The 13,401-nt window shown below is 40.0% G+C and overlaps 1 protein-coding gene across 6 annotated transcripts in view; it reads left to right on the forward strand.

The window, feature by feature from the left end:
* LOC133486070 (regulator of microtubule dynamics protein 2) overlaps positions 1-13,401 on the forward strand; it is a 62,974-nt gene that overhangs the window by 5,336 nt on the left and 44,237 nt on the right. For 2 of the 6 annotated variants that reach the window (XR_009790904.1, XM_061790688.1), the window contains exons 2-4: positions 1,018-1,178; positions 6,525-6,577; positions 9,261-9,722. Coding sequence is in view for 1 of the 6 variants with exons in the window: in XM_061790688.1 (XP_061646672.1) it covers positions 1,095-1,178; positions 6,525-6,577; positions 9,261-9,722 (599 nt within the window). In the remaining 5 variants the exon portion in view is untranslated. Of the gene's footprint in view, positions 1-1,017; positions 1,179-6,524; positions 6,578-7,577; positions 7,678-8,090; positions 8,418-9,260; positions 9,723-13,401 lie in introns of those variants that run through there. The other 4 variants (XR_009790908.1, XR_009790906.1, XR_009790905.1 and 1 more) reach the window with 4 other exon arrangements.

A 13,401-nucleotide genomic window follows, 5' to 3' on the forward strand; every position in this document is an offset into this window, starting at 1 on the left:
TTCCTGTTAATTTAAAAATGCCGCTCTGGTGAGTTTAGCAGATTGAGACTTTTTGCCCCCGGGCAATGTCTGTTCTTCCTTACTAAAGTATCTCACTCTCTTGGAAAATAATCTACCATGATGGAATTTGGAGAATGTATACAACAGACGTTATATAATGCTCCTTTCGTGTGGGAGAGATGTCAGTTATCGATGTTTGGATATAATTATAAAACAATTGCAACTCTCACAAAACTTTCAATGTTATAAAAGCAATGAAGGAGAAACACTAATGAATGCTAGAAGTGCAGTACAAAAGTGAAGAGCAACCTGGTGCATATTACACAGCAATTGAATGCATGTTTGCATAGGAAATAACCACAACTCAAAACACGTTGGCGTCAGTTTCCCCATAATCTTCCCAAAAGATCACTTCCTGTTTTTTATTTTACTGAGTTTAGGCATGGGGCGATAGTCCAAATACGAGCTAGCTCTCATTTGAGCTAAAACTAATCATTTCCCCAGAATAATTTGTCTCAATAAGAATAACTCCGAAATACATATTTGATACATTTGCGATGCTAATTGGATCTGCTCACATCAGTCTACTTCCAGCAGATCCCCCTATTCAGCTAATGATTTCATGCAATGTTTTACTCACCTGCGATTGGCTGGCGACCAGTTCAGGGTGTACCGCGCCTCTTGCACAAAGATAGCTGGGATAGGCTCCAGCACACCCGCGACCCTAGTGAGGATAAGCTGTACAGAAAATGGATGGATGGATGGATGTTTTACTCAAAAAATTTAACTCGTGAGGGATGAGATTAAAGGCACTCTGCCTCAAACCTGGGTAAAAATTTTAAACAGCCCTGACGAAACTGGTTAAAGGCCCACTAAACTGACGAAAAAAAATGTAAACCTGACACACCACAGAGAAGCGTATTGTTAACAAGCCGGAATGAATGAAAAAAAAATCGCTAAGTATGTGAAATTGGGCTTCATAATGGTCAAGAATTGAGATGTTCTTTCAACTTCCAGACGCTGTGGCGGTGTTGCTGAATGCTCTGAAAACCCCGCCCATTGGAACTTCAGCTGTCATTCAAATACGTGCCTTCATGCTTAAGCTGGGAGAGGAGAATTCCCAGCAATGCACACTGCACGTTCTCACCGGCCGCACAGAGGCACTATGTGGCAACCAGGTAATTCTGTTCTATTAAATGCTTGATGGATTGATTTTTCAAATAAACAATGTGTAATTCTCTTTTTTTTATGGTTAGTTTGACAGTAAACTCCAACCGGTAGTGGCAATCAATAGCTTGATGCCTCTTTTTTAAGAATATTTACTAATCATATCAGCCAAACCGTGAATGGAGCCGCTCGCTAATAGAGCACTCGGATCTCAAGTTTGGGCTTGCAAGTCAAAGCAATAATAATGGCTCGTATCTCGATAACGAATACATACAAATTGCTGTTTCATAATTTCTCTGTCAACAGTATTATTCACTGTAGCTACTGGGATTACCCTTTGCACGCATCTGTAAATCTCCTCGCTGAAATCAGAATCAGAATCATTTTTATTTGCCAAGTGTGGCAGAAACACACAAAGAATTTGTTTCCGGTAGTTGGAGCCACTCTAGAAGGACAACAGACAATGCAACAATCATAGCTTTAGATTATATTACTAATTGTTTGAATAAGAATTACACTGGACATAGCATTATATTTTATTCTCATTTAAATTTGTGGTCTTGTTTTCAGTCTTTTGTCTGTGATTTGATGCTATTGGTTGGCAAAAAAAAAAAAAAAAGGAAGTCTTGTGTTAAAAATCTACACGGCTAAGGTAGAGTCTGAGCCTTGCACCGAAATGTTTTGGGTTGCTAGCTTCGCCTGATGTCAGTGTGTGCTCAGGTTTTGTTGTACCTAATATTTAGAGCGCTTTAAGCATTTTCTTAATTCTTTATCTTCATCATTGTTGTTCCTTTCCCAGCAAGGACTTTCTTTAACTTTCTGATTGTCTAACATTGAATTGTATTGTAATTTCATGTGGACATTGTTTTTGAACCACATTGCTAAGGACAAAGTTTTGTTTTCACTAGAGTGGGGTAAAATATTTATTTTTAAAATACCCATGAGCAGAAAAAGAAACATTAATAAAATGGTAGTGAGTTGGAGTTCAGCCAGTGGTCAGATATGGAATTAAATTCATCAACAAATCGTCTACCATCCATCGATTTTCTACCGCTTATCCAGACTCTGGAATTTCGTTTCCCAGCGAGTTGAGGCCAGAGACTAATCTTAAATGTTTTTGTCAGGGAACTAAAAAATGGCTTAAGTCTGGCCAGAGCTGCTAAATATGGACTAACTGACTTGCCTGTACTCTACCTACAGTCCTGTATTTTATCTACTTTGTATTATTTTTACCATTTTAAAAGCCTCATGTGGACAATTGCTGAGAAATAGCGCTCGTAGTAAAACACTTAAAGCAATTTATCTGGTTTGTCCACCGCTTATCCTGGTTAGGGTGCTGGAGCCTTTTCCAGCTGTCTTCGGGGGAAAGGTGGACTACACCCTGAACTGGTCGCCAGTCCGTCGTAGGGCAGTCGTTAAACTAAAAAAAGTTCAACTTTTCCTTACCATTCGTTTTTTAATTAAGTATTAACATTTCAGGAAATCCCTATGTCTATCTGTCAGCTCTTTGTGTCAACTTTATAATTGAATATACACCAATTCAGTGAGGAGCTAGAGGTCCAGAACACACAAAACACTGCTCTCGATATTCTGATTCACTCAGCAGGTAGATCAAAAAGATCTACTCTCTCATGTGGTGATGCACACATACGTGTGTGTGTGCGTGTGTATGTGATGTGTAAAGAAGTTGGGGGGATTTTATCCGTTTTTCCACACCAAGGGTTAAATCATGTGGCCAGACACACCCGGCTGCTGATCTTTCTTTTTTGGGAGCCCCAACTGACTGTCAATCAGAGCCTTCAGCTACTGATACTGGATCAAGTGTCACGGAAGGACAAGACACCAGGGACCATGATGAATGTCAAAGCAATTTTTACATTTCGGAGTGGAACCACATGTGTTGGTCACTTAAATATATGAAGTGAAGCTTGTCGCTTACACAGTTTTTAGTGTGCATGTGTCCAGTGGCTGTGAAGGAGAGAGAGGGAGGTAAAGGGAGTGAAGGCATGTGAGTCAGAGATAAGGAAAGAGTTTAAGTTTAAATTGATACATTCTTTACCACCAAGTGGTTTTTATGCTCGTGCAATATCTGGGTAAAAAAGCCACATTATGGCCACACTCTTATGGCCCTTTTTGGTGAGCACTGCATATTTATTCAACACAGAAAAACTGAAGAAAGGTTAAATTAGGCTTGTGCTAAGCAATTTCAGTTTGTGCAGCTGAGGAATTCCCATGACCCTGATTAAATTGTTTTGAATTTGTATTTACCGTTGGGGGGGTTCTAAAACATGTAGATGTTAGACTTGAGGAATGCTTTATATATTTCTGCAACCAAACACTCATTATGGCTTTAGTCTTAATCAGCTCCACATAATCTTGTGATAAGCAACAGTAAAACCACAGGAATGTCAGTGTTATCCTTAAAAGTCCATTTCTCTCTGATGACTGATGCCTTGTATGCATTTTATAATTTGTCCAAGAATAGCTAAAGCATTACTCATCTTTTACTTTGATGGCATTACTTGATCCACAAGGTTGCCTAAAATTATTTATAGCCTGCAATAGTGGAAGGAACACAATAAAACTTTTCTTCCAAAGATGTGCCTCCTTTGAATGAGTATTTTATCATGCTTATAGGTGGCTGTGTGTGTGTGTAAGACAAAGGGAGTGAGAGAAAATGAAAGAAGACAGAAATAGTTGAGGGTGTGTAGGCATGGCTCTGACCACCGGCATGCATATGAGGAAGCAGCCTCCACTCCACAGACCAACGGACGGTTGAAAGACACTCCTCAACGCTGCACTCAGCAGGCCAAATGCAAGTCTACTAGCCCTCCCCACCCTCAGCTATTCTAGGCACTGTACTGGCTTTCAGTTAGCAACCACATGCAAAGAGGCAGGGATGGAGCAACAGGAGAAATTGCAGCTTTTGCAAACGAGGGGAGCGCTGGATTGTTGCGTGTTGTTTTTGTCGCGTGACTTTTGGGAAATTTTGATTTTTGTGTTCTGATCAAATTTTGGTGATTAGTTTATTATGATATAGAATTATGTTAAAACTACATAAAATTCACTGTATTTTGAAGAAGAGTAGCACACGAGGCAAATAATATGCTAAATTTAAGTGCGGATTCAGATAAAGGTCCCGATCAAAGGTTTTTCACTGTTGTAGTTTGCTTGTGTTCGGGCAAACTGACCTTTCTATAAGAAAAGCTTCCACCAAGGAACAAACCCCAGCCTGGAGAAATATTATACAATTTCTAATAAAACAAAATTCAGAATGGTGTGCAGTATGCCTTTAAAGGTTTCATCCACTATTTCAAACTGACTCAAGAAAATAATGGAAAACAATGCATACAGGGGACGGTATTACAATCAATTCATTCATCCATTTTTTATACCACTTGTCCTCATTAGGCATGCGTTACGCTTGACTGGTTGCCAGCCCCTTGCAAGAGGTCTGTACAAACACTGCAATCAGTAGCTAGCTAAGGTTTTTCTTATTTTAATTTTATTATTTTTTTAATAGCAACACGTCAGTAGCATAATGCTAGTATTTTGACTAGCAACCGAATAGTATAAATTTTTGGGATAATACAGGTTATGCAGCTTATCCAAATACATTGTTCAAACATAATTACAGTACCTTTTAAAAGAGTAAAAAAATATTTGAGAAAATTTGATACTGCTCGGAAAGTGTCACACATCAGTATTCTGTCCTGTACTGTAATTGTAAGACTGAATCACCAAGCCACAAATTTAACTTATCAACAAGTGTGCAGATTGTTGCCTCACAGTTCTGAGGTCCCGGGTTCAAATCCAGCCTCGCCTGTGTGGAGTTTGCATGTTCTCCCTGTACCTGCATGGGTTTTCTCCAAGTAGCAGGCCCAGAGTCAGCTGGGATAGGCTCCAGCACGCCCGCGAACCGAGTGAGGATAAGCAATACGGAAAATGGACGGATGGATGGTTTTGTCATACTAGTGTCAACAAAATTCCCCTCTGACAGGTACTTTTGTTTGACAGAGTTTTGCATCCGCTTTGTCCATGTTTGGCTAAGACCGCCCGCTTTCCTCTGATTGGTTGCCTCTGTGTAGAAGACCCAACCCTCACTACTTGTGAGAGCACGCGTGTTGTGTTGACAGCCCTGGCTCGGGGCGGAGAGGTAGGTGGAGATCTTCACTAGGGACGTAGATAAGTGCGAGAAATTCAAATCACCTGATTTCAGACCTCTCGGCAGAAAAATATCTGTGACTCAGAAATGTGTGGACGATTTTAATTCTTATTTCACGTTTACTGAGGCACCCCAGAGCCAATATAACATCCCAAATACCAGAAAAAGTTGAGTTATAATTTTGGTCTTGTCCAATTGTCCAACTGAGAATATAATTTATTTCCATCCATCCATTTTCTGTACCGCTTATCCTCACAAGGGTCGCGGGCGTGCTGGAACCTATCCCAGCTATCTTTGGGCGAGAGGCGGGGTACACCCTGAATTGGTCGCCACCCAATCGCAGAGCAAATACTGTACAAAAAAAACAACCATTCACACTCACATTCACACCTATGGGCAATTTAGTCTTCAATTAACCTACCATTCATGTGTTTGGAATGTGGGAGGAAACCGGAGTATCCGGAGCAAACCTACGCAGGCACAGGGAGAACATGCAAACTCCACACAGGCGAGGCCGGATTTGAACCCATGTTCTCAGAACTGTGAGGCAGATGTACTAACGAGTGCCGTCAGATAGAATTTATTTATTGTTATTATAGCACACTAGGAAGTAACAAATTCTTGTTCTAATATTCCTAGCAGTATGAGTTATACTTTTTTAAATCATGTTACAGCAAGCATCTTGGGGATCAGACCTGCTATTCATACTGAGACCAGTGTCCCTATATTATCTCACATTTATTGGTTCGTTCATAGTTTGGTGATGCCTTGGAATTTACAATGATTGCAGACACAAGGCACAAAAATAGTGCGTAGTTTTCTAAATCCCTTTCAATTTGAATTATACAACTAACCACTAAAACACTAAGAATTCAATTTTTAAATCAGGAGCAAAAAAACTCCTTTATTATTATATAAATTATTATTATGCCACTAGGAGTAATTTATGAAATGACCTATCTATGAAACAGATATTATTGGTTTTGATGAGTATTCATGACACATTCCTTCTGAACTCTCTGCAATAGAAGCTAGGCTTTAGTTATTATGCAGAAATACAGTATGTCTTTGGGACAGAGTCATCATGGATATTTGTTTGTTGCATATGATTATGTTTTGGTCTACTTGACACAAGCGAGACATGATGAAAGTGCCCAAACAGATGCGATTAAGTCTTTCCTCACCTTTGCAGGCAAAGACACATATGGGCCCACTGGTGAATGGAGCTGTGGACATAAATCACAGGTGGGTGAGTCAGGAGTGTATGACCTACATCTTTGGCATATTCCACTCATAACCACAATTGGTTGTTGTGTGCTTGTTCAAAAGCTTGACACTGCATCTTATTTCGTATATAAGCAGAGCCCTTGACACAAGATTTCTTGAAGGCTATACTTGTGAACAGGCTGGAAAAGCAGTAAGAGTTCAAAATGTGTAATTTTGGTGCCCCCTGTTGGTCAAGTTACGTCATGGCAAGTATTTGGCACCAGTTTAAATCTTAAGTGTAGAAGACTGATTCTAATACATTAGACTAGTCGATTGACGGTGAACGTCAACAACAAGCGAAGCCAGACATACTGTACACTGCTTCTCTCTCTCTCTCTCTCTCTCTCTCTCTCTCTCTCTCTCTCTCTCTCTCTCTCTCTCTATATATATATATATATATATAGTCAACTAGGATAGATAATAGCTCACCCCTGACCTGGACAGGATAAGCAGCAGGAAATAAATGAGAGACCTAAAGTCACGAAAAAAACAAAAACAAAATTGTAACATTCACCACCAGCCAGTTGCTTACAAGTGATTATAATTACATAATAACAAATTCAAATCAGTTACAATTTATTTTCATTGTGACACATGCGAAATTATAGTAATCTTAGTGGCTTTGGTTTAAGTGGAAAAAGTGTAGGCCCATTGTTCCCTGCTGGCAGAATGCAAGTTGTGGGCAAAGGAACAAGACAGTGTTCAAAGTGCTTGGGAGAAAAGGCACATAGAGTACATCATTATGACATAAAGGAACTTCATGCTACATTGCAATCAGTATTGCCATCTCAGACATTTATATTTAAATCATTAAGTGCTTTTGGCACGCAAAATATACATTATACAGTATATCCCTTTACCTTGTAAAGTTACACATCTTGTGAGCTTTTTGTTTTTGATGGAAAAGCTCCTAAACAGGAAAATTAATTTTCCGCCAAGCCCTCTGTGCCCTGGAAGCTATTTATAACTCTTAAATAAACCTCACTGAGGATAGCACTGACCACAGGTCCAAGGTTGATGTGATGAGTTTTTAGTCAGAACAGTCTCTGAAGAGAAAGTGCGAGGAGCAAATTCCGGAGGTAAGTTCCAGTGTTTAATGCTATCGATTAATTAACCTCAAATTCATGATGTTAATATTTGAAGATTGTCAATAACACTTAAAAGTACATGCAGCCAGAAGCATAAAATGGTAAAAAATAAAATTTATTTAAACTTAAATGAGTAATAGTGATAATTTCATCTGCAAGCTGTGTTGTTGGTCTTGATAGCTGGCTTTGTAATAAATGGTTATATCCTCACATCTCCTGCTGTGAATTTCGGACAGATTCTTCTGTCACGGGATCACAACAAACTAAGACAATTCAAAGGCTCTCCATCAACGAATGACAAATAAATAATTTCATTAATAAATTTTATGAAATGTGATTTCAGACTTGAACAATTCCTCCCAAAAAAAAAAAAACAAAAAAAAAAAAAAAAAAAAAGAACAAAACAAACAAAACAAAAAAACTGTTGGGAAGGCGGAACTCTGCATTACTGCGGTTGAAACCGCACGGACTGTTTTGCTCGATACACTAGAGAGCTGTTAGAACCGCCTCCAGCCAGGCTTCTCTTTAATCTTCAGCAACAATAAGGTCCAGAATAACGTTGACATTTGGTGTGCGTTTAAAATCAGGCGCTATGTATTGAAATCGAATTGTAATCATGCTACGTGTTCAACACAGTGGTACAGTATTATTGTATAACCTCGGCCAGCAACTTCGTTTAGGTCGTTGACTGGGAACGAAGCTAACAGCAACACGACTCATTGTAACTGTAGGTAAATAACAGTGTATTTTTCTTTTTCTTTTTTTACTACAAAGCTATAATACTGTCGCAGACAGACAGGCGGTTTGTTCAGGCTTTGTCGAACTGCTGTCTGCTGGTACATGCTCCCTTGAGTGGTCAGTGTTTGGATTCAGTTTCATTCGTAACGCTGATATTATGCTGCAAGTGTGTGTCGTGCGCCTTCTCCTTTGCTAGTTACTTATTGACATATTTGGATTTACTTCATTTGTGATGTTTTACTGTTACAGCCGTAATACTTAGATGTGTCTGCCAAGAGAGGTTAGACGTTCAACATTGATCTACCCCTGAAACCTTACTATGTCACCAGTTTAGGTTCTGCTCTTGGTATCCAAACTTGCAGTGATAATGATAACCACACTAGCTTTGTTTCTGTTTTTATAAAAATGTTGAATTATTGATTGATTCCAGGTTCTTCAACAAAATATTAAACGTAGTGTGAGCACACTGATTATTGTTCTTTTACCTCTAACATACTGTATTTTTGTCTGTTAGAGCTGTTATAGGTTGTTATATAATTAAAAAGAAAAGCAATTTCATGATGAATCTGAAAAACCTCATATTTGCATATATATGTATATATATGTACATGCATGGCTTTCCACTTTCTATATCTACTGTATTTGGCCACTGTTAATTTCAAATGCTGCAGTTGTATTGCAGTTTATAATGTTTTTACCAGATGTGTGGAGCTAACTAAGGTGGTTGCACATGGATTTAGATCCACATTACAACAATTAAACTTGCCATTCATTGATTTGATGTCAGTTCACCCCAACCCACACACAAATAACCTGAAGATTTCCTGTCTGTGCAGGCCTTCAAGGATGGCCCAAACAGACAGCAAAGTCCTGATTCTGGGCGCATTGGCTGGAGTGGCTGGCATTGGCTTGGCTGTGGCATGTTACCAGGGCTATAAGATGAGACGGAGAGCCTCATTGCCAGCGCGTTACCTATGCACTAATAATGAACTTAGACTGGGCATGACGTTAATGAATAGTCCCGGTCTACCTGGGGACCAGATTGAGGTGTTGGACCGCCTTGAGGCCCTACTTCAATGTGTGTCAGAGCTGAAGGATGAGATGAAAGCATTGAAGAATGCCTTGCCGATGCGGCATGGTCAAGTTGGCGAAGAGCTTGCGGGAGGTGATAGGACAGAGGCACATCGAGCTGCTTCTCTCCATAGGACCACACCAACACGGAGGAAAAGGGCTGGAGGCAGCATCGCTGGGGCCATACCAGGGGGGCGAAGCTCTGAAGAAGCGGAGAGTGAGGGAGGGTGAGTATTAACATATTGGGACATGATCCTTAACCCCATGTTAATTTTGTGCAAAGCTTAAAGCATAGAATTGTCCTAAGAAGCCTTATTATTGGTGTGCCCTTATACTTTTGCCCATATAGTACACAGTATAGTACACGTTTTATTAGTAATAGAAGATAATTCCAGTAATACCCCGCGAATGGGTATCGGGATTGCACCCTATAGTAATATAATAGTGAAAATATGCAAGTAATTGACACCCCCCTAACATGTTTTTAATTGTCTATATTAAGAGTTTAAACCATAAATATACAACAAACTATGATACCAAAACACTTTTTCATTTCAAACTCTTGCAAACATCCTACCACATTGCTGCACTCTTAAATATAAACGTCTTTCACCTAAGCACGTATAATAAAGCATATATACTTGCCTACAATTCTTTCAAATTTGTTAAAGTGCTGTAAAGAGAAGTTTAAAATTATGTTGTGATCAATGATGACGAATTGGCGGTACACTCTGTTGAATGATGATGAAGATAATGAATGGAAACCAGAGAAGTTACATCTCCTTCCTTCTCAGGCACTTCGAGGAGCTATATGTTTTGATGGAATTTTCTTAAGGAAAATGATGCTAGGCAGCTACTTTTGCTGCTTGTCCATGGTGACAGAGGCTTTTATACATCTCTTCGACACTATCAGAGTAAATACGTGGGCGGTGTGACTTAGAGGGAAAGAGTATGCCCTGCAACCGTACGGTCACCGGTTCGTATCCCCACCCAAGTGCATGTCATTGTCGTGTCCCCAAGGCAAGACACTTAACCCACAATATAAAATATAACATAATACAAGGTAATTTGTTAGTATGATAAAATGTTTATTACAAATGAAATTATTTTCATGACTGTGTGTTTGCAGAATCATGTAAGAAAAAAGTAGATTGAAATGTTTTTACTTTGAGGCTGGAAGGGCATACAGTAATATTTTTAATTCACTTTTTGTTAGTATTGTGAGCTATTTTCCTTACGGATGGGTGGGAACTATACTCAATAGTCAATATACTCAATAAATAGTAAAGCCTGGGTTCAAATCCGGCCTCACCTGTGTGGAGTTTGCATGTTCTCCCCGTGCCTGCGTGGGTTTTCTCCGGGTACTCCGGTTTCCTCCCACATCCCAAAAACATGCATGGTAGGTTGATTGAAGACTCTAAATTGCCCGTAGAGGTGAATGTGAGTGCGAATGGTTGGTTGTTTATGTGTGCCCTACGATTGCCTGGCAACCAGTTCAGGGTATAGCCCGCCTCTCACCCGAAGATAGCTGGGATAGGCTACAGCACGCCCGCGACCCTAGTGAGGATAAGCGGTACAGAAAATGGATGGATGGATATGGTGCGAACACCATTTGCTTTCTCCACGTGTGGCAACTTCTTGATTTAACTGGGGTATAGTTTAGTTTTATTGACGATTGCAGTTACTCTGTGCACGTCTTGGCCACTGAGGGGCAGTACCACACCACACACAATGATACACCCTTGTAGTAACAAAAAAAGTAAAGTCACTAACGAATATTAATTATTATGACTCGTTTTTCACAGAGTTTGAAGAATATATGCCAGAGACTATTGTTATATTTCCTGTTTGTATGTAGTTAAACAGAATTTGTGTACCAATATTCATTATTTTGAGAGAGATAAGTGCTGCGCTTCAATGCAAATTTTCGTTAGCTCGTCAGTTTTCATTCATTGTGTGTTAGCTTTGAGCTAGCGATTTTTGAGAACAAAAATGAAGAAAGAAACGAAGTCTGTGATGTACATTCCCGTCCAAAAGTATTGGAACGGCAAGGTCAATTCTTTTGTTTTTGTTGTGTACTGGAGACATTTGTGTTTCAGATCAAAATATGAATATGAGACAAAAGGTCAGAGTTCCAGCTTTTATTTCATGGTCTTTACGTCAAGATTATTTTAAACAACTCAGGACAGAGCACCTTTTGTTTGAACCCACCCACTTTTCAAGTGAGCAAAATTATTGGAACATGTGACTGATGGGTGCTGCTAGTTGCTCAGGTGTTGCCTTTTAGGTTGATTGCTTAAACATTAGACATTAGTGCTTGTTTGGTGTTGGGTTTCACCTGTGAAAACTGCATTTGCTGTTAAGCAAACATGAAGACCAGAGACCTGTCTATGGGAGCAAAGCAAACAATTTTGAAGCTAAGAGAAGAGGGGAAACCCATCAGAGGTATTACACAAATATTGGGCATAACCAATACAACAATTTGGAATCCCCTGAAAAAGAAAGAAACTACTGGTGTGCTGAGCAACAGACATCAAACAGGTCGGCCAAGGGTATCAACAGCAGTTAATGACAGAAACATTGTCAGAGCTGTGAAGAAACACCCAAAGACAACAGTCGGTGACATCACTGCCAAACTCCACAGGGCAGGGGGGAAGGTATCACAATCCACTGTTCGAAGAAGACTTTGAGAGGAGGAATATACAGGGCATACCACAAGAGGCAAACCACTGGATTTTGAACGTAAGTACAGTAAGTACAGAGATGAGCCACAAAAGTTTTGGAACAAAGTTTTATGGACTGATGGAACCAAGATTAACCTCTACCAAAGTGATGGAAAGACCAAAGTATGGGGAAAGAAAGGATCTGCTTACGATCCAAAACACACAAGCTCATCTGTGAAGCATGGTTAAGGTAATGCCATGGCTTGGGCTTACATGCCTGGTTCTGGAATGGGCTCATGAGTCTTTATTGATGAGGTAACTCATGATGGTAGCAGCAGAATGAATTCTGAAGTGTACAAAAGTCTACAGAGGGGGATGGGAAGACATCTTACGAACTCAAAGGGATATATTTTAATATTAAGGCCAACAATTTATATCTTGGTCTCATCGGACAAGAGAATCTTATTTCTCACCATCTTGGAGTCGTTCAGGTGTTTTTTTAGCAAACTCCATGCTGGCTTTCATGTGTCTTGCACTGAGGAGAGGCTTCTGTCGGGCCACTCTGCCATAAAGACCCGACTGGTGGAGCGCTGCAGTGATGCTTAACTTTCTAGAACTTTCTCCCATCTCCCGACTGCATCTCTGGAGCTTAGCCGCAGTGATCTTTGGGTTCTTCTTTACCTATCTCACCAAGGCTCTTATCCCCCAATTGCTCAGTTTGGCCGGACGGCCAGCTCTAGGAAGGGTTTTGATCATCCCAAACGTCTTCCATTTCAGGAATATGGAGGCCACTGTGCTCTTAGGAACCTTAAGTGCAGCAGAAATTTTTTTTCGCTGCAAATGGCTGCAATATAAAAAAAGAGTGAAAAATTTAAGGGGTCTGAATACTAAAGTGTTTACATGAATGTCTGGTGGTGACTGTAAATTAAATAAAGCAGAAACAAAAGCTTAAAACAGTGTTGTCAGTGCCAAATGCGTCTTCATTGCAAAACATAACAAAAAGAAACAGCAATGTTGAATGCAATATGTGTGTCTGTATATCACCAGTCAAGTGCCACTTTGTCTTTGGGGCCACCAGGAGTCAGCCCTAGATCGGGCGAACTGGGTCCCCCCAACATCGATTGCCACCATGGGTGCTAAAGTCTTGCCCTTTTATTTATCTTCTTCGGACAGTCTCTGATCCATTGTCCATCCAATATCCCTTCTTTCCACAATGGAAGCATCTTCTGCAACCTCCGCGTCC

The sequence above is a fragment of the Phyllopteryx taeniolatus genome, chromosome 11 (assembly GCF_024500385.1).
Source record: "Phyllopteryx taeniolatus isolate TA_2022b chromosome 11, UOR_Ptae_1.2, whole genome shotgun sequence".
NCBI classification, from domain to species: Eukaryota; Metazoa; Chordata; class Actinopteri; order Syngnathiformes; family Syngnathidae; genus Phyllopteryx; species Phyllopteryx taeniolatus.